We start from the raw sequence: 20,356 nt of genomic DNA, 5'->3' as shown, positions 1-20,356 counted from the left end.
GCAGCGACAGTCTGATATCACAGACACGGCACAGTGTTCCTCAGTGTAGCAGTGAGACTCTTGTTTTCTCTTCCCTCCTTTTCTCTTTCACTGCTCCACCAGCACAGAGGGAGGTTGTTCGGAGAGTGTAAGAGCCTCCTTTTCTCTTTCACTGCTCCACCAGCACAGAGGGAGGTTGTTCAGAGAGTATAAGAGCCTCCCTTTCTCGTTCTCTGCTCTGCTCCACTAGCACAGAGCAGAGGGAGGCTGTTAAGAAAAGATATCAGTGATGAACTTAAGAATTCTATGTAATTCTGCACACCAGTCATACACTTAGTGAATAGACTGGAATGCAATGAGGTAAAGTTTCTCCTAGGCGGCGCTGCGGGGCCTGTCTGCTTCAATACCGTTCAATACCACGTGTCGAGCATTTCATTTGAAGAGGCAGCAGACCCGCTTGATAACAGCGCTTTGAAACAGTGACAGCTGGAAGAACAGCACGCCACAGCAGCGGGGAGCCAGCGAGACGCAACGGGACAGAGAGCAGCGGAGCGACGGCTTCATCGACAGAGAGCAGCGCCGCGCAGTTAACAGCAGCAAGCGTTTCGTTCAGTGCCTTCAAACTCGCCTGCTGTCACCCGCAACGAACCACTCCTGAACATGTTATTGGGTTTTATTGTATATATATTTCCCCGGTTCTGTCATTTTATGGGAGCACTTCTCGGAATGCAGAAGGAAACAACAGCGGATCAGTCAGGTGCCTTTTGAAAAAGCGCACGAGAAGAAGAGCAAAACGGGGTTTCTGTAACTGAGATCACATGATATTATGTACTAGGATACAAAAATAAATTCATAACTAAAATACCAGGAAGAACTGACACTGAGTGTGCACAGCGCAACCAAGAGCCGCTTTGGGCAAAGAGTGTGTGAATAACGCTGATTAATCGAAAGGACCTCAGCTGTGCGTATTTGGATGTGAGCGCTGTACCTGAATGAGACGCGACAGGATGGTGTAATACACGACAGAAATCCAAACATACTACAGCGTCTCTACTGCATGCAGATACACGACTGCCTCAACCGAACAGAGCTGTGATATAATTAACCGGCACGGGAGGGGACTTGGAGCTCCCACAGTTCACTGGGTCGGAACATTTTAGAACATTGTAGATTCGGAATCACTGGTTCCGGTGCATCATGAATCGCTATGGATGAGCAAATGACAATGCGATTTTGAGGCTGTGTTATTGTACCCCTCGCAGTCTCAGTTGATGCGTCAGTGGGTAAGCGAAGACACCCTGAAATGGACTGAAACAAAACACCCCTCCATCCAGACCCCTCCGTATCGCCGTGGTGTTTACTGGTTTATTTAGTTTGCTTGTTGGTTTATTTTTCATGAGGATTTGTAGACGTTTAATTTGACATGCATCACAAAGGAATCCCCCTGCTCGTGCTGCTGGAGTATGTTGTCTGCGTGCAAGGTGTACCAGGTAAGGGAATGGGGTTTTCCAGAACGGCTGATGGAATACTGAGTATGTCACGACGCACTTAGGTATTCCATTACGCATTCGCGCTCTAAACTACTGTAAGTCATTGTATTGGTATTCTTCAATGCAGACGTATACGGGAACGAAATAATCTAACATCATTGTGCCCGGTCCTCGGTGAATGCGGGCTGCCAGCGTTAGATTTGGGTACTTTTGTTTAATCGACGTGCATAGCTGACCTCTGTCGTTTAGTTTGAGATGTCACAGCTGCGATGGTTATAGCATTTTGTCTGTATTAATTGTAAGTAATTGTATAAGCACGGAGTCACCAGTCAATATGAATGAATACATTTCCACCGCATCTTACAAATGCAGTATAAATTAAATGAGTCACAGTCGCACATAAGTGTTCCCACCACAACAAAATAATACAGCTTGTCGGGATGTTTGAAATATGCCCAGCGTTCAATCAAACGTACCGCATGTCAGAACAGCAGGGGTGGAAAGAAGACTCCTAGCACAGTGACGTTACACCCGTTCCACGTTTCAATACAGTCCCAGTGCACAGGTAACAAGCTCAGGTGTGCAAACTCATCGGTGAAACCAGGAGTGGATCAGACTGCTTTGCAGTGGGAGTGTTATCTTCATCGCTGGGGCAGCCATGTACCGTTCATGTTGAGTGGCATTGCGGGTAACGACAGATCGGAAAGGATTGCGTGTGCAGAGCGGCTTGCTGCTGGTTCCACAGAGCAGAGTGAACACACCGTGGACGAGCCGCTGGGGTCACCACAGTTCAACGCTGCCCAGTTGTTTGAATGGCGGCCTCCAGCTCTGGTTTTTGTTCTAACTGCACACTAAATTAATTAATTGGACCAATTAACCTTCTAATAAGCACTTCATTGACCCAAATAACTAATTAAAGCTACAGTTGAGACAAAAATCAGGAGTGACAGCAGCCCCCCAGGACCAGGCTTGGAGACCCCTGGTGTAAACAGTAGCAGATCTTTATACTGCTGTATTATTGTAGGGCGATGCTGCATCCGCCTGAGCCGAGTGAGATGCACCACTTCAGGTCATTTTGAAATACACCCACAGTGACAATGGGCCCTATTGTACTGACAGAGTAAGGTGGCTTTTATTCACACAATGACGTCGGGTGTTATCCACGGTGTGTAGGATTCTGGAGCAGGGACACAGTCCTGGGGAAACTCATTAAAGAAGTTGAAAGCACTTCTGTGGCCTCAATCAGGCTCTCAGATTCAAGTCTAATCTAAAGTACACCAGATACACTACACTGTGTAACCATTAACCTGAACACCCCTGCGACACTCCAGGGAAGGGGTGTCCAGTCCCAGTCCGGGACGGTCATTCCACTCCAGGGAAGGGGTGTCCAGTCCCAGTCCGGGACGGTCATTCCACTCCAGTGAAGGGGTGTCCAGTCCCAGTCCGGGACGGTCATTCCACTCCAGTGAAGGGGTGTCCAGTCCCAGTCCGGGACGGTCATTCCACTCCAGTGAAGGGGTGTCCAGTCCCAGTCCGGGAGGGTCATTCCACTCCAGTGAAGGGGTGTCCAGTCCCAGTCCGGGAGGGTCATTCCACTCCAGTGAAGGGGTGTCCAGTCCCAGTCCGGGAGGGTCATTCCACTCCAGTGAAGGGGTGTCCAGTCCCAGTCCGGGACGGTCATTCCACTCCAGTGAAGGGGTGTCCAGTCCCAGTCCGGGAGGGTCATTCCACTCCAGTGAAGGGGTGTCCAGTCCCAGTCCGGGACGGTCATTCCACTCCAGTGAAGGGGTGTCCAGTCCCAGTCCGGGAGGGTCATTCCACTCCAGTGAAGGGGTGTCCAGTCCCAGTCCGGGAGGGTCATTCCACTCCAGTGAAGGGGTGTCCAGTCCCAGTCCGGGACGGTCATTCCACTCCAGTGAAGGGGTGTCCAGTCCCAGTCCGGGAGGGTCATTCCACTCCAGTGAAGGGGTGTCCAGTCCCAGTCCGGGAGGGTCATTCCACTCCAGTGAAGGGGTGTCCAGTCCCAGTCCGGGAGGGTCATTCCACTCCAGTGAAGGGGTGTCCAGTCCCAGTCCGGGACGGTCATTCCACTCCAGTGAAGGGGTGTCCAGTCCCAGTCCGGGAGGGTCATTCCACTCCAGTGAAGGGGTGTCCAGTCCCAGTCCGGGAGGGTCATTCCACTCCAGTGAAGGGGTGTCCAGTCCCAGTCCGGGACGGTCATTCCACTCCAGTGAAGGGGTGTCCAGTCCCAGTCCGGGACGGTCATTCCACTCCAGTGAAGGGGTGTCCAGTCCCAGTCCGGGACGGTCATTCCACTCCAGTGAAGGGGTGTCCAGTCCCAGTCCGGGACGGTCATTCCACTCCAGTGAAGGGGTGTCCAGTCCCAGTCCGGGACGGTCATTCCACTCCAGTGAAGGGGTGTCCAGTCCCAGTCCGGGAGGGTCATTCCACTCCAGTGAAGGGGTGTCCAGTCCCAGTCCGGGAGGGTCATTCCACTCCAGTGAAGGGGTGTCCAGTCCCAGTCCGGGACGGTCATTCCACTCCAGTGAAGGGGTGTCCAGTCCCAGTCCGGGACGGTCATTCCACTCCAGTGAAGGGGTGTCCAGTCCCAGTCCGGGACGGTCATTCCACTCCAGTGAAGGGGTGTCCAGTCCCAGTCCGGGACGGTCATTCCACTCCAGTGAAGGGGTGTCCAGTCCCAGTCCGGGACGGTCATTCCACTCCAGTTTAGCAGGTTCAGTTATACACTTCACTACTTCAGGGTTTGGATGGAGGTTTCATTGGGTTAAACAATTTAAAAACAGGGAAGGAACAAAGAGCAGGCATGCCAGGGCCAGCTCTAGTGAATGTAAGAAACACCACTTCAGAATGAGTCAGTGTTGCAGGGGACTGGTTAATGGGCGCACTCTGAGGTACCAGATGTACTTCCAGGTTAGATGATGACATCCTTCAGTTTGGAACGTGTTGTCTCCCCACAGTAGCAGATAGAGGGCTTCACGCCCCCCCGTGTATAATAAGCAGTACTGACAGTAGCAGAGAGAGGGCTTCACGCCCCCCGTGTATAATAAGCAGTACTGACAGTAGCAGAGAGAGGGCTTCACGCCCCCCCGTGTATAATAAGCAGTACTGACAGTAGCAGAGAGAGGGCTTCACGCCCCCCGTGTATAATAAGCAGTACTGACAGTAGCAGAGAGAGGGCTTCACGCCCCCCGTGTATAATAAGCAGTACTGACAGTAGCAGAGAGAGGGCTTCACGCCCCCCGTGTATAATAAGCAGTACTGACAGTAGCAGAGAGAGGGCTTCACGCCCCCCCGTGTATAATAAGCAGTACTGACAGTAGCAGAGAGAGGGCTTCACGCCCCCCGTGTATAATAAGCAGTACTGACAGTAGCAGAGAGAGGGCTTCACGCCCCCCGTGTATAATAAGCAGTACTGACAGTAGCAGAGAGAGGGCTTCACGCCCCCCGTGTATAATAAGCAGTACTGACAGTAGCAGAGAGAGGGCTTCACGCCCCCCGTGTATAATAAGCAGTACTGACAGTAGCAGAGAGAGGGCTTCACGCCCCCCCGTGTATAATAAGCAGTACTGACAGTAGCAGAGAGAGGGCTTCACGCCCCCCGTGTATAATAAGCAGTACTGACAGTAGCAGAGAGAGGGCTTCACGCCCCCCCGTGTATAATAAGCAGTACTGACAGTAGCAGAGAGAGGGCTTCACGCCCCCCGTGTATAATAAGCAGTACTGACAGTAGCAGAGAGAGGGCTTCACGCCCCCCGTGTATAATAAGCAGTACTGACAGTAGCAGAGAGAGGGCTTCACGCCCCCCGTGTATAATAAGCAGTACTGACAGTAGCAGAGAGAGGGCTTCACGCCCCCCGTGTATAATAAGCAGTACTGACAGTAGCAGAGAGAGGGCTTCACGCCCCCCGTGTATAATAAGCAGTACTGACAGTAGCAGAGAGAGGGCTTCACGCCCCCCGTGTATAATAAGCAGTACTGACAGTAGCAGAGAGAGGGCTTCACGCCCCCCGTGTATAATAAGCAGTACTGACAGTAGCAGAGAGAGGGCTTCACGCCCCCCGTGTATAATAAGCAGTACTGACAGTAGCAGAGAGAGGGCTTCACGCCCCCCGTGTATAATAAGCAGTACTGACAGTAGCAGAGAGAGGGCTTCACGCCCCCCGTGTATAATAAGCAGTACTGACAGTAGCAGAGAGAGGGCTTCACGCCCCCCGTGTATAATAAGCAGTACTGACAGTAGCAGAGAGAGGGCTTCACGCCCCCCGTGTATAATAAGCAGTACTGACAGTAGCTGCTGCTGCAGGACTTTGTCAGAGCAGCTCCTGTGACTCAGTGTTTGTTTCCTCAGATCTCAGGACACCGCTGGTGTCTCGTTGCGATGGACGCTCCTGCAACCCCTCTGTCGGTAACCTAGCGACCGGCAGGACGGTGTCCACCCTGAGCAGATGTGGAGAGAACGGCACAGAGTTTTACTGCTCGTACCCGGACCCGGAACTCTCCTCCTGCCAGCGGCCCAAATGCGGCAAGTGCAACGCCCAGCACCCCGGGCACGCCCACCACGCGGTACACATGACCGACGACTTCTTTTTGAACCCGGGGACGTGGTGGCAGTCAGCGACGGGCGTCAACCGGGAGGAGCTTCGCCTGGACTTGGAGACGGAGTTCTACCTGACCCACGTCATCGTGCTGTTCCGCTCCCCTCGGCCCGCGGCCATGACCCTTGAGAGGTCTCAGGACTACGGCCGGTCCTGGAGAACCTATAAGCACTTCGCTGTGAACTGCAGCGAGACGTTCGGCATCCCCGACGACGGCAGCCACGCGGGGTCTCTGTGCACCTCCCGCTACTCGCATGCCCTGCCCTGCACCAAGGGAGAGGTAGGGGCTTCTTATTGTTTTCATGGTGTTCAAGATACTGTAGTGCCAACACCTGTCACAGCTTGAGATCCACACAAGCGCTGCTGCACTCAGTCCAGGGTTTAGGGATTGAGATTCACACGAGCGCTGCCGCACTCGGTCCAGGGTTTAGGGATTGAGATTCACACGAGCGCTGCCGCACTCGGTCCAGGGTTTAGGGATTGAGATTCACACGAGCGCTGCCGCACTCGGTCCAGGGTTTAGGGATTGAGATTCACACGAGCGCTGCCGCACTCGGTCCAGGGTTTAGGGATTGAGATTCACACGAGCGCTGCCGCACTCGGTCCAGGGTTTAGGGATTGAGATTCACACGAGCGCTGCCGCACTCGGTCCAGGGTTTAGGGATTGAGATTCACACGAGCGCTGCCGCACTCGGTCCAGGGTTTAGGGATTGAGATTCACACGAGCGCTGCCGCACTCGGTCCAGGGTTTAGGGATTGAGATTCACACGAGCGCTGCCGCACTCGGTCCAGGGTTTAGGGATTGAGATTCACACGAGCGCTGCCGCACTCGGTCCAGGGTTTAGGGATTGAGATTCACACGAGCGCTGCCGCACTCGGTCCAGGGTTTAGGGATTGAGATTCACACGAGCGCTGCCGCACTCGGTCCAGGGTTTAGGGATTGAGATTCACACGAGCGCTGCCGCACTCGGTCCAGGGTTTAGGGATTGAGATTCACACGAGCGCTGCTGCATTCAGATTTTATATATATATATATATATATATATATATATATATATATATATAGTGTGTGTGTGTATATATATATATAAAAACACAAGAGCTGCACTTTCCTCACATAACATTTAGCTTGACCCCAGGGAGCAGACAAATTGTATATCAACAATGCATCTTATTGCAGAAGTAAGGGTTGCAAGTGACAGTAACAGCACACACAATGCAATTAAACCAGCACAGGCTTGCTGGGTGAAAGCCACATGTTTTTCAATGAGAAGAGACTCCAGTGAAGGGGTGTCCAGTCCCAGTCCGGGACGGTCATTCCACTCCAGTGAAGGGGTGTCCAGTCCCAGTCCGGGAGGGTCATTCCACTCCAGTGAAGGGGTGTCCACTCCCAGTCCGGGAGGGTCATTCCACTCCACCAGCGCTCGTGTGAATCTGAATCCCTAAACCCTGGACCGAGTGCGGCAGCGCTCGTGTGAATCTCAATCCCTAAACCCTGGACCGAGTGCGGCAGCGCTCGTGTGAATCTCAATCCCTAAACCCTGGACCGAGTGCGGCAGCGCTCGTGTGAATCTCAATCCCTAAACCCTGGACCGAGTGCGGCAGCGCTCGTGTGAATCTCAATCCCTAAACCCTGGACCGAGTGCGGCAGCGCTCGTGTGAATCTCAATCCCTAAACCCTGGACCGAGTGCGGCAGCGCTCGTGTGAATCTCAATCCCTAAACCCTGGACCGAGTGCGGCAGCGCTCGTGTGAATCTCAATCCCTAAAACCTGGACCGAGTGCGGCAGCGCTCGTGTGAATCTCAATCCCTAAACCCTGGACCGAGTGCGGCAGCGCTCGTGTGAATCTCAATCCCTAAACCCTGGACCGAGTGCGGCAGCGCTCGTGTGAATCTCAATCCCTAAACCCTGGACCGAGTGCGGCAGCGCTCGTGTGAATCTCAATCCCTAAACCCTGGACCGAGTGCGGCAGCGCTCGTGTGAATCTCAATCCCTAAACCCTGGACCGAGTGCGGCAGCGCTCGTGTGAATCTCAATCCCTAAACCCTGGACCGAGTGCGGCAGCGCTCGTGTGAATCTGAATCCCTAAACCCTGGACCGAGTGCGGCAGCGCTCGTGTGAATCTCAATCCCTAAACCCTGGACCGAGTGCGGCAGCGCTCGTGTGAATCTGAATCCCTAAACCCTGGACCGAGTGCGGCAGCGCTCGTGTGAATCTCAATCCCTAAACCCTGGACCGAGTGCGGCAGCGCTCGTGTGAATCTCAATCCCTAAACCCTGGACCGAGTGCGGCAGCGCTCGTGTGAATCTCAATCCCTAAACCCTGGACCGAGTGCGGCAGCGCTCGTGTGAATCTCAATCCCTAAACCCTGGACCGAGTGCGGCAGCGCTCGTGTGAATCTCAATCCCTAAACCCTGGACCGAGTGCGGCAGCGCTCGTGTGAATCTCAATCCCTAAACCCTGGACCGAGTGCGGCAGCGCTCGTGTGAATCTCAATCCCTAAACCCTGGACCGAGTGCGGCAGCGCTCGTGTGAATCTCAATCCCTAAACCCTGGACCGAGTGCGGCAGCGCTCGTGTGAATCTCAATCCCTAAACCCTGGACCGAGTGCGGCAGCGCTCGTGTGAATCTCAATCCCTAAACCCTGGACCGAGTGCGGCAGCGCTCGTGTGAATCTCAGTCCCTAAACCCTGGACCGAAGCAAAATGCAAGTGCAATCAGCAACTCGCAGAAAGGGACAGAGAAGGAAAGTGGAGTGGGTCAGCTGGGATTGGAGCAGGGGCACAGTGAGGGGGTTCCATGCCTGCCCGCTAGCTGGACGAACACAACGCAAACTGTTGTTTTAAATCGTGATTTGCGACGGCCCTCTTTAAAGCAGCGAATGAATTCACAAGCGATCCATTCACCTGGAGGGCCAGGGAAGGTTTGGCATGGCGGGCTGGCCCCGTGCCAGGCACTGCAGGTGTCCCGTCACAGACGAGTGGGAGAGAAAGCAATGCGTGTCGCTCCCGAGAGGATAAGTAGGCAGGAAGCATTTATTAATGCGGTCTACAGCTCAAAGTAACATGCAAAAGAGGTGGAACAGAAAATGCTACTATTTGTAAAAGCCAATGACAGCTCGACGAGGAAAAGCCAGCTGATCGGTAGTAAAGAGGCACGCCAGGCACGTGTGGGTTTAACCCTGCAGTGTCCAGGGCACACATTTCTGTACACTTTTTTAATTTTCCTTTTTTCCTTTAATGAACCATAATAGTAAAACCATAGCAGAGTGTAATAAAGCATGGAAAAGCATAGGTTAGCATTGTAAAGCCCAGCGAGGCACAGCAAACCAGGGGAAACTCTGGTAACAGCATAGTTTAGCCATGGGGAAACTGGAAAATTGCATGTTATGTTACCTAAAATACTTTCACCATGCTTTACAAAATGTTGCTGTGCTTTTATCATCGTACACTACAATAAACAGAAAACTCTTAAAACAAAGATAACACCGTGGTGAGATTCTCAGGGCTCTCCTGTGTTTCTGCTGTGTTTCCCTAATCCTTCCCTGCTGTCCGTGCAGGTGATAACACCGTGGTGAGATTCTCAGGGCTCTCTCGTGTTTCTGCTGTGTTTCCCTAATCCCTCCCTGCTGTCCGTGCAGGTGATAACACCGTGGTGAGATTCTCAGGGCTCTCTCGTGTTTCTGCTGTGTTTCCCTAATCCCTCCCTGCTGTCCGTGCAGGTGATAACACCGTGGTGAGATTCTCAGGGCTCTCTCGTGTTTCTGCTGTGTTTCCCTAATCCCTCCCTGCTGTCCGTGCAGGTGATAACACCGTGGTGAGATTCTCAGGGCTCTCCTGTGTTTCTGCTGTGTTTCCCTAATCCCTCCCTGCTGTCCGTGCAGGTGATAACACCGTGGTGAGATTCTCAGGGCTCTCTGTGTTTCTGCTGTGTTTCCCTAATCCCTCCCTGCTGTCCGTGCAGGTGATAACACCGTGGTGAGATTCTCAGGACTCTCTCGTGTTTCTGCTGTGTTTCCCTAATCCCTCCCTGCTGTCCGTGCAGGTGATAACACCGTGGTGAGATTCTCAGGACTCTCTCGTGTTTCTGCTGTGTTTCCCTAATCCCTCCCTGCTGTCCGTGCAGGTGATAACACCGTGGTGAGATTCTCAGGGCTCTCCTGTGTTTCTGCTGTGTTTCCCTAATCCCTCCCTGCTGTCCGTGCAGGTGATAACACCGTGGTGAGATTCTCAGGGCTCTCTCGTGTTTCTGCTGTGTTTCCCTAATCCCTCCCTGCTGTCCGTGCAGGTGATAACACCGTGGTGAGATTCTCAGGGCTCTCCTGTGTTTCTGCTGTGTTTCCCTAATCCTTCCCTGCTGTCCGTGCAGGTGATAACACCGTGGTGAGATTCTCAGGACTCTCTCGTGTTTCTGCTGTGTTTCCCTAATCCCTCCCTGCTGTCCGTGCAGGTGATAACACCGTGGTGAGATTCTCAGGGCTCTCTCGTGTTTCTGCTGTGTTTCCCTAATCCCTCCCTGCTGTCCGTGCAGGTGATAACACCGTGGTGAGATTCTCAGGGCTCTCCTGTGTTTCTGCTGTGTTTCCCTAATCCCTCCCTGCTGTCCGTGCAGGTGATAACACCGTGGTGAGATTCTCAGGGCTCTCTCGTGTTTCTGCTGTGTTTCCCTAATCCCTCCCTGCTGTCCGTGCAGGTGATAACACCGTGGTGAGATTCTCAGGGCTCTCCTGTGTTTCTGCTGTGTTTCCCTAATCCCTCCCTGCTGTCCGTGCAGGTGATAACACCGTGGTGAGATTCTCAGGGCTCTCTCGTGTTTCTGCTGTGTTTCCCTAATCCCTCCCTGCTGTCCGTGCAGGTGATATTCCGAGCCCTGACTCCTGGGAATGGGGTTGAGGATCCCTACAGCGCAGAGGCCCAGGACCTGCTCAAGCTGACCACCCTGCGGCTGCGGCTTCTGAAGAGGCAGGAGTGCCCGTGCCGGGGAAGCCCCGCCGAGCCGCTGCACAAGCCACAGCACTCCGCTCACTATGCCGTGTACGACCTCATCGCCCGCGGGAGCTGCTTCTGCAACGGGCACGCCGAGGACTGCCAGTCTGCGCCAGGGACCAGGAGGGAGGGCAGCATGGTACGCATGGTCTCGTCTTTTATATACAGTGTGCGCGCAAATCTCTGGTAATCGTTGTTCAGTACGGATTCTGTTGTTATTTGGATTGGTTTCTGTTACTCTGCCTTTGAAACGGTTCGCTGTTCATTACTATGAAAGGAAAACAGCTTGTCAGGGCAGAGGGAAACAGTCCCAGTCAAATCCCAGCTAAGCTAGTTGAGAAGATTCTGCAACATTAAAGAAAGTGAGAAATAGAGTCACAAGCTAGAGTTAACTCAAAGGGAAAGACAGAAGTCTAATTCCTTTCCTGCAGTTAACAAAAACAATAAGTGCACTGTTTCATTTGATTGTGACTATTATTTAAAATGCCGTGACTTTCCTAGATGCAAGACCACCTTGAGCTGAGCTCTGTGAGGAAGCCGATGCTGATAATCTGAGCCCAGAGCAAGCTGTCGTGGGGTTTAACGTCCCTTGAATAAAGTTTACTTTGCCACTGTATTTCTGCTTTTCCCATGTATGGTTTACCCTGCTTAACCATACAGTGCCTGCCTATGCTTTATTACACTTTACCACGCCTTTACTGAGGCGCTCTTTTGTAAGGTTCAGCGTTCTCTCGTTTTTTTAGATGGTTTCTTTTTTTATATGGGATGCTTCATGCAAGTCCTCCCTGCTGTTGATTAACATTGAAGTGTATTTTTGCATTGCTGCAGACCAGCATGGACCTCTGACTGTATCCTCGTGTGTTTGATGAAATAATGCATCTTCTGAGACATTACTGACTGCTGGCCAGGCTGCTAGCTGAGTTCAAATCAAATCTCGAGCCGTGACCTCCTGCCTGACCTTCAGCCAGCCCCTTGACCTGACCTGCTGGACCCCCAGCTGGAGCAGGAGCCCTCGTTAAACATGCAGGAGCTCTGGACACGCATGCATTGAGCTGATGGGGGGGGACCACTTTAGACTCCTGGAGTCCCAACTGCTTCAGCAGAGTCCATTAGCCTGTCCCACGACTGCCTGATTTGAAATCAAAAGACACTTCCTCACACTGCTGTCCTCCTTCGGGAAACTGAAGCCAGTTAGCTGGAGTGTTTTGGGGGTTTGGGAACACGCAGCCTCCCCCGTCCACACGGGAGAGACAAGGAGGAAGAAACAAGGGCACCGCTATGTTGCATTTAAAACACAACAAGGACCTGTTTATCAAATGAGTGTACTGGAAGAGAGGAAGTGTTCTGTACATTGCAATATACTGTCACTGTGACCATTGCAACTGCTAGTAGTCATGGTAGAGTCACCCTTATCCCCACAGCCCTGCAAAGCGCTCTGCTGCTGTACAACACTGCTTGTTCATGCACCTCTTTGCTTGCTGTGTTACCCAGGTTCACGGGAGCTGCCTCTGCCAGCACCACACCGCAGGGGAGCACTGTGAGATGTGTGCACCTCTTTACAATGACCTCCCGTGGAGACCAGGCGATGGGAAAACAGGGGCGCCAAACGAGTGCAAAAGTGAGTGCTCCGTCTGTCTGTCAATCAATCCATCAGCCAATCAATCACTGAATCCATCAGTCAATTAATCACTGAATCTATCAGTCAATCAATCACTGAATCCACCAGTCAATCAATCGGCCTCTTTATCTGACCAAAGAGAAACCATTGAGAACAGATTCTTCCTCACTGTGTCGACTCACACTCTTAATCTACACAAGACCCCGATCCACTCTCCGGAGAGCTGTCTCATTAAGCATCTCCACAGTCTTTAATCCAGTGTGGACTACTACTAAAAGAAACTGAAACTCAGTGACAAACATTTCAACATTTCTTCTAGTTGAAACCTGTGTAAATTGAATGTTTCTATTGGTGTTTGTGAGCACTGCCACGTGTTTAGCAGCTACGGATGGATGTGGTTTATCGTTCCTCTCCTCTCCCCTGGTGCAGAGTGCCAGTGCCACGGCCACGCTGACAGTTGCCACTTCGACAGCGGTGTGTGGCTGGCCTCGGGGAAGCGCAGCGGGGGGGTCTGCGATGGCTGTCGGCACAACACCAAGGGGCGCCAGTGCCAGCGATGTCAGGCTGGCTTCTACAGGGACCAGGCCAAGCCCATGTCCTCCCCCGATGCCTGCAAACGTGAGTGCCATCAATCCAGTCACTCATCACTTCCAGGTCATCCTTGTGAATTTGTGCATGCCTTTTCTTACTATGGTTTAGCTTGCATTTCTGCAGTTTGTTACAGAAGTAAGAAAGTGTTCCTAGCTTAACAAAAAAACACTCTACACAAATTATTCGTATCAGCTTAATACCATTGCACTGGTATTCTGGGATGGAAATAAGACTGCTACTGCATAGCAGTTTGATCCATTCCTGGTTTTACTACGAGTTTAATAGGACACACCTGAGCTTGTTACCTAAACACACTGGGGCTAATGAAGCTTTTAGTAAAACCTGGAATAGCTGAAAGTGCTATGCAGTAGGAGCCATCCCCATAGCCCCCTGCTGCTGTTTCTCAATGGGTTTTGGTTTTTGATTCCCAGCCTGCTCCTGCCACCCTGTGGGCTCCACCAACGGCTCCCTCTCCAGGCTCTGGAAGTGCCACCCCCGGAGCGGCTACTGCTACTGCAAGCCGGGCGTGGCGGGTCCCAACTGCGCCCGCTGCATGATGGGATACTGGGGGTTTGGGGAGAGCGGCTGTCGGCCGTGTGACTGTGCCCGGGACTGTGACACCAAGACTGGGGAGTGTCTGGACAGGTGGGGGAGCACACAGGAAAACAGCACTGTGCTGTACGCTAGCTGTGCAGTGTAAAAGCAGACTGCATTCTAGAGGCAGATAGATTAGGACAGGAAAACAGCACTGTGCTGTATGCTAGCTGTGCAGTGTAAAAGCAGACTGCATTCTAGAGGCAGATAGATTAGGACAGGAAAACAGCACTGTGCTGTATGCTAGCTGTGCAGTGTAAAAGCAGACTGCATTCTAGAGGCAGATAGATTAGGACAGGAAAACAGCACTGTGCTGTACTGTGCGCTAGCTGTGCAGTGTAAAAGCAGACTGCATTCTAGAGGCAGATAGATTAGGACAGGAAAACAGCACTGTGCTGTATGCTAGCTGTGCAGTGTAAAAGCAGACTGCATTCTAGAGGCAGATAGATTAGGACAGGAAAACAGCACTGTGCTGTATGCTAGCTGTGCAGTGTAAAAGCAGACTGCATTCTAGAGGCAGATAGATTAGGACAGGAAAACAGCACTGTGCTGTATGCTAGCTGTGCAGTGTAAAAGCAGACTGCATTCTAGAGGCAGATAGATTAGGACAGGAAAACAGCACTGTGCTGTAGCTGTGCTAGCTGCATTCTGCAGTAGAGGCAGATAGATTAGGACAGGAAAACAGCACTGTGCTGTATGCTAGCTGTGCAGTGTAAAAGCAGACTGCATTCTAGAGGCAGATAGATTAGGACAGGAAAACAGCACTGTGCTGTACGCTAGCTGTGCAGTGTAAAAGCAGACTGCATTCTAGAGGCAGATAGACAGGAAGGCTCATGCATTTATTTATGTGTTTGTTTGTTTCGCCCTTGTTGCAGTTTTGACCACGAGCCGTTTTTCAGTGTTCCTATTGGAGGGCGCATTCCTGACCTCACTCACGTTCCGACCAATGAGAGCGAAGGGGAGTGGGGTTTTTCAGCCCTGAGGCACCCTGGTAGGTGAACGAGAAAAGGAGGAATGCACCCTGTCTATTACACTCCGTGCATGATGTTTTTGTATATTGCCCTTCCCTTGTAAAAGTCACTGTGGTAAACAGTGGCAAAAGCATAGCAAAATGTAGTAAAGCACAGCGAAATCACTGTAAAGCACAGGCAAGCATGGGAAACCATTGGGAGCAATGGCAAAACATAACAAGACAAACCTTGGGGACCCATGGAAAAGCAGTCAATACAGACCAAGAGCAAGAGAAAACCAAGGTTACATGAAAAATGACGATGCAAACATACTGTGGAAACTTTTAGAAGGGTTTTGCATCAGTTCTGTCAAAGTTAATGCAAATCGCAATGCATGCCAGCGAGCCTAACTAGAGCTGACAGAGTTCAGACCAGTTTGATCTTGGTCTGCTTCTAATGGAAACAAACCAGACTGATTTTTAAAGCCATTTCAACTGGGTCCAATCAGCCGACGGTCCTCACAGACAAGTGATTCAGGGGAAATCTGCCACACTGACAGTCAGTGGAGTGGTTACTGTGCACATCTGTGCAGGTGCTCTTTTTGACATGATTTGCGTGGCACTCGCATCTTTTAATGCACAATGCCATTTCAGTGGGAGTTACGGAGGGCTGAAGCTTGCAATCTAAACAGTATGTGACCAGAAAACAAAAACACAAAAACAATCGGAAGCGAAGTGAAAAGCAAACGCGATTCCTTCCTGTGAAGCTGCTCCTGAAGCCAATCCCTGAGCAGAAGAATTCCACCGCTGTCCCCAGGTCACGGCTGCATACCTGTGACATACTGTGCATGCATGCGTCTGGTTTAATGCAAACCTAACCAAATATTTGTGTCTACCCCCCCCCCCTCCCCACCCCCCTTACTCTCTGCTTTCTGGTTTTGGCACGCCAGAGAAGTGCTTATGCAAAGAAAAAATGCTTGGAGGCGTCCCGGATTTTTGCAAGATGAAATACGCTTACGGTAAGTGTGTGTTTGTCTGTGTGCGAGAGTGTGTGCGTGTCCCAGTGTGTGTGTGTGCGCGCGAGTGTGTGCGTGTCCCGGTCTGTGTGCGCGAGTGTGTGCGTGTCCCAGTGTGTGTGTGTGCGCGCGAGTGTGTGCGTGTCCCGGTCTGTTTGCGCGAGTGTGTGCGTGTCCCGGTCTGTGTGTGTGTCTAAAGGTGCATTTCCAGAAGCATCCCTTTACCTGTGTTAAAAGTCAGTAGTTTAGCTGCTCTTGCTGCTCTGGATGAATTAGTGTATGTTACGTTGTGTCAGAGTGTTCTTTCTCTGGAAAGTGATCAAGGCGAGGATTCTGTCCGCCCACGACAAAGGCACGCACGCAGAAGCCATCGTCAAGGTGAAGAAGGTCATGAGGGCGGGCAAGGTGAAAATATCACCGGGAAACAGGAGCATCTACCCAGAGTCCTGGACCAACAGGGGCTGCACCTGCCCTGTCATGAAGCCGGGTAAGATACCTCCATCTCACCTGCCCTGTCATGAACCCAGGTAAGATACCTCCATCGCCCCTGTCCAGTCATGAACCCAGGTAAGATACCTCCATCTCCCCTGTCCAGTCATGAACCCAGGTAAGATATCTCCATCTCACCTGCCCAGTCATGAGCCCAGGTAAGATACCTCCATCTCCCCTGCCCTGTCATGAACCCAGGTAAGATACCTCCATCTCCCCTGTCCAGTCATGAACCCAGGTAAGATACCTCCATCTCACCTGCCCTGTCATGAACCCAGGTAAGATACCTCCATCTACCCTGCCCAGTCATGAACCCAGGTAAGATACCTCCATCTCCTCTGCCCTGTCATGAACCCAGGTAAGATACCTCCATCTCCCCTGCCCAGTCATGAACCCAGGTAAGATACCTCCATCTCCCCTGCCCTGTCATGAACCCAGGTAAGATACCTCCATCTCCCCTGCCCAGTCATGAACCCAGGTAAGATACCTCCATCGCCCCTGCCCAGTCATGAACCCAGGTAAGATACCTCCATCTCCCCTGCCCTGTCATGAACCCAGGTAAGATACCTCCATCTCACCTGCCCAGTCATGAACCCAGGTAAGATACCTCCATCTCCCCTGCCCTGTCATGAACCCAGGTAAGATACCTCCATCTCACCTGCCCAGTCATGAACCCAGGTAAGATACCTCCATCGCCCCTGCCCAGTCATGAACCCAGGTAAGATACCTCCATCTCCCCTGCCCAGTCATGAACCCGGGTAAGATACCTCCATCTCCCCTGCCCTGTCATGAACCCGGGTAAGATACCTCCATCTCACCTGCCCTGTCATGAACCCAGGTAAGATACCTCCATCGCCCCTGTCCAGTCATGAACCGAGGTAAGATACCTCCATCTCCCCTGTCCAGTCATGAACCCAGGTAAGATATCTCCATCTCACCTGCCCAGTCATGAGCCCAGGTAAGATACCTCCATCTCCCCTGCCCTGTCATGAACCCAGGTAAGATACCTCCATCTCCCCTGTCCAGTCATGAACCCAGGTAAGATACCTCCATCTCCCCTGCCCTGTCATGAACCCAGGTAAGATACCTCCATCTCCCCTGCCCAGTCATGAACCCAGGTAAGATACCTCCATCTCCCCTGCCCTGTCATGAACCCAGGTAAGATACCTCCATCTCCCCTGCCCAGTCATGAACCCAGGTAAGATACCTCCATCTCCCCTGCCCTGTCATGAACCCAGGTAAGATACCTCCATCTCACCTGCCCAGTCATGAACCCAGGTAAGATACCTCCATCGCCCCTGCCCAGTCATGAACCCAGGTAAGATACCTCCATCTCCCCTGCCCAGTCATGAACCCAGGTAAGATACCTCCATCTCCCCTGCCCTGTCATGAACCCAGGTAAGATACCTCCATCTCCCCTGCCCAGTCATGAACCCAGGTAAGATACCTCCATCTCCCCTGCCCAGTCATGAGCCCAGGTAAGATACCTCCATCTCCCCTGCCCTGTCATGAACCCAGGTAAGATACCTCCATCTCCCCTGCCCAGTCATGAACCCAGGTAAGATACCTCCATCTCCCCTGCCCTGTCATGAACCCAGGTAAGATACCTCCATCTCCCCTGCCCTGTCATGAACCCAGGTAAGATACCTCCATCTCCCCTGCCCAGTCATGAACCCAGGTAAGATACCTCCATCTCCCCTGCCCTGTCATGAACCCAGGTAAGATACCTCCATCTCCCCTGCCCAGTCATGAACCCAGGTAAGATACCTCCATCTCCCCTGCCCTGTCATGAACCCAGGTAAGATACCTCCATCTCCCCTGCCCAGTCATGAACCCAGGTAAGATACCTCCATCTCCCCTGCCCTGTCATGAACCCAGGTAAGATACCTCCATCTCACCTGCCCAGTCATGAACCCAGGTAAGATACCTCCATCTCCCCTGCCCTGTCATGAACCCAGGTAAGATACCTCCATCTCACCTGCCCAGTCATGAACCCAGGTAAGATACCTCCATCGCCCCTGCCCAGTCATGAACCCAGGTAAGATACCTCCATCTCCCCTGCCCAGTCATGAACCCAGGTAAGATAACTCCATCGCCCCTGCCCAGTCATGAACCCAGGTAAGATACCTCCATCTCCCCTGCCCAGTCATGAACCCAGGTAAGATACCTCCATCGCCCCTGCCCAGTCATGAACCCAGGTAAGATACCTCCATCGCCCCTGCCCAGTCATGAACCCAGGTAAGATACCTCCATCTCCCCTGCCCTGTCATGAACCCAGGTAAGATACCTCCATCTCCCCTGCCCTGTCATGAACCCAGGTAAGATACCTCCATCTCCCCTGCCCTGTCATGAACCCAGGTAAGATACCTCCATCTCCCCTGCCCTGTCATGAACCCAGGTAAGATACCTCCATCGCCCCTGCCCTGTCATGAACCCAGGTAAGATACCTCCATCGCCCCTGCCCAGTCATGAACCCAGGTAAGATACCTCCATCGCCCCTGCCCAGTCATGAACCCAGGTAAGATACCTCCATCGCCCCTGCCCAGTCATGAACCCAGGTAAGATACCTCCATCGCCCCTGCCCAGTCATGAACCCAGGTAAGATACCTCCATCTCCCCTGCCCTGTCATGAACCCAGGTAAGATACCTCCATCTCACCTGCCCAGTCATGAACCCCATTGTCTCCCCTGGTAAAGGCACGACCGCGTGGTGTGCAGGGTGAGTCACACGGGTCAGGGGAGCACAGGTTTGCAAGTCGACTTCTGCTTTCCTAGATGTAAAAAGGTGATTGCTGCTATGATGGATCATATCAGATGTGTTTAGAAGTATATTTACACTGCGGGTAACCTATCTTCAGTGTTGTTGTTCTTCATGGGAATGTATTATCCAGAAAGCGCTGGGTGGTGTTATTGATGTTATCAACCCCAAAGAACTTCGGGAGTTTGAAGATTCTAAGCTTAGCAGGAATCTTATCACTGGGCAGCGATACTGGAATCCGATTGGCTGAGATGACCTGTGAGGTTTCTAACACACGGTATGCTTGACATGTGGCTCCATGTTTTAACAGGAACGGATTACCTGATCGCTGGACATGAGGACTTCAGGACAAGCAAGCTCCTGGTCAACATGAACAGCCTGGTGAAGCCGTGGAAGGCTTCTCTCGGGAAGCAGGTCGTGGATATCCTCCAATCAGAGTGCAAGTGAGCCCCGTTCCCGTCCCCCCTGCAGCTAGCAAACTGAGACCAGGCCGTCGCAGTCCTGCAGGACCAGGGCATTACCACCTGAACTAAAACCATGTTTATTTTCTACATCGTTTGTTTGTTCGTTCATTTCTTAATTTCCTCTTAATTTTTCAACCTTCTGAAACATGACTCTGAAATCACCCTTCTGAAACACGACTCTGAAAGCACCCTTCTGAAACACGACACGGAAATCACCCTTCTGAAACACGACTCGGAAAATGACCCTTCTGAAACACGACACTGAAATCACCCTTCTGAAACACGACTCGGAAATCACCCTTCTGAAACACGACACTGAAAACACCCTTCTGAAACACGACACTGAAATCACCCTTCTGAAACACGACTCTGAAATCACCCTTCTGAAACACGACTCTGAAATCACCCTTCTGAAATATGACTCTGAAATCACCCTTCTGAAATATGACTCTGAAATCACCCTTCTGAAACATGTGAATACACTGACTGTGAGAAAGAGATTTCTATACTGTACGAGGCCCCTATCACTCATTTTATATATATATGCACACACACACTGTGAATACACTGACTGTGAGAAAGAGATTTCTATACTGTACGAGGCCCCTATCACTCATTATATATATATATATATATATATATATATATATATATATATATATATATATATATACACACAGGTATATGTACAGTATGCATTGTGTATATTATCATATTTAATTTCTGAATCAGTAAAGTGTAAAATGCAAGCTGTATATACGTTGCTATACATTCAGAATTCTTGAACTTCCCGTCGCTGGATAACAG

The 20,356-nt window shown here is 51.7% G+C and overlaps 1 protein-coding gene and 1 pseudogene across 2 annotated transcripts; one reads left to right on the top strand and one right to left on the bottom strand.

Annotated features, from left to right (window-relative positions):
- LOC121298352 overlaps positions 1–641 on the bottom strand; it is a 31,210-nt pseudogene extending 30,569 nt beyond the window's left edge.
- Positions 424–20,173, top strand: LOC121298105 (netrin-4-like). Of its 2 annotated transcripts, XM_041224920.1 has the most exons (10): positions 424–1,469; positions 5,839–6,365; positions 10,941–11,210; positions 12,563–12,689; positions 13,119–13,307; positions 13,712–13,925; positions 14,750–14,865; positions 15,774–15,842; positions 16,156–16,326; positions 19,396–20,173. In XM_041224920.1, exons 1-10 carry the CDS (start codon positions 1,403–1,405, stop codon positions 19,530–19,532), a joined length of 1,887 nt encoding a protein of 628 aa, XP_041080854.1. In that variant the 5' UTR covers positions 424–1,402; the 3' UTR covers positions 19,533–20,173. The 2 variants fall into 2 exon arrangements, with proteins under 2 accessions (XP_041080854.1, XP_041080855.1); XM_041224921.1 differs by lacking the exon at positions 16,156–16,326.
- The last annotated feature ends 183 nt before the right edge of the window (positions 20,174–20,356 follow it).

This window comes from Polyodon spathula, chromosome 23 (assembly GCF_017654505.1).
Source record: "Polyodon spathula isolate WHYD16114869_AA chromosome 23, ASM1765450v1, whole genome shotgun sequence".
In the NCBI taxonomy this organism is placed as follows: Eukaryota; Metazoa; Chordata; class Actinopteri; order Acipenseriformes; family Polyodontidae; genus Polyodon; species Polyodon spathula.
This window is presented reverse-complemented; position numbering and strand designations above follow the sequence as displayed.

What these genes read in the sequence shown, in the direction of transcription:
- LOC121298105 (XM_041224920.1), top strand. Translation starts at nt 1,403, where the DNA reads ATGCATCACAAAGGAATCCCCCTGCTCGTGCTGCTGGAGTATGTTGTC. An exon ending in ACTGGGGAGTGTCTGGACAG is followed by an intron (nt 13,926 to 14,749) that starts GTGGGGGAGCAC and finishes CCCTTGTTGCAG; the next exon opens with TTTTGACCACGAGCCGTTTT. An exon ending in CAAGATGAAATACGCTTACG is followed by an intron (nt 15,843 to 16,155) that starts GTAAGTGTGTGT and finishes TTCTCTGGAAAG; the next exon opens with TGATCAAGGCGAGGATTCTG.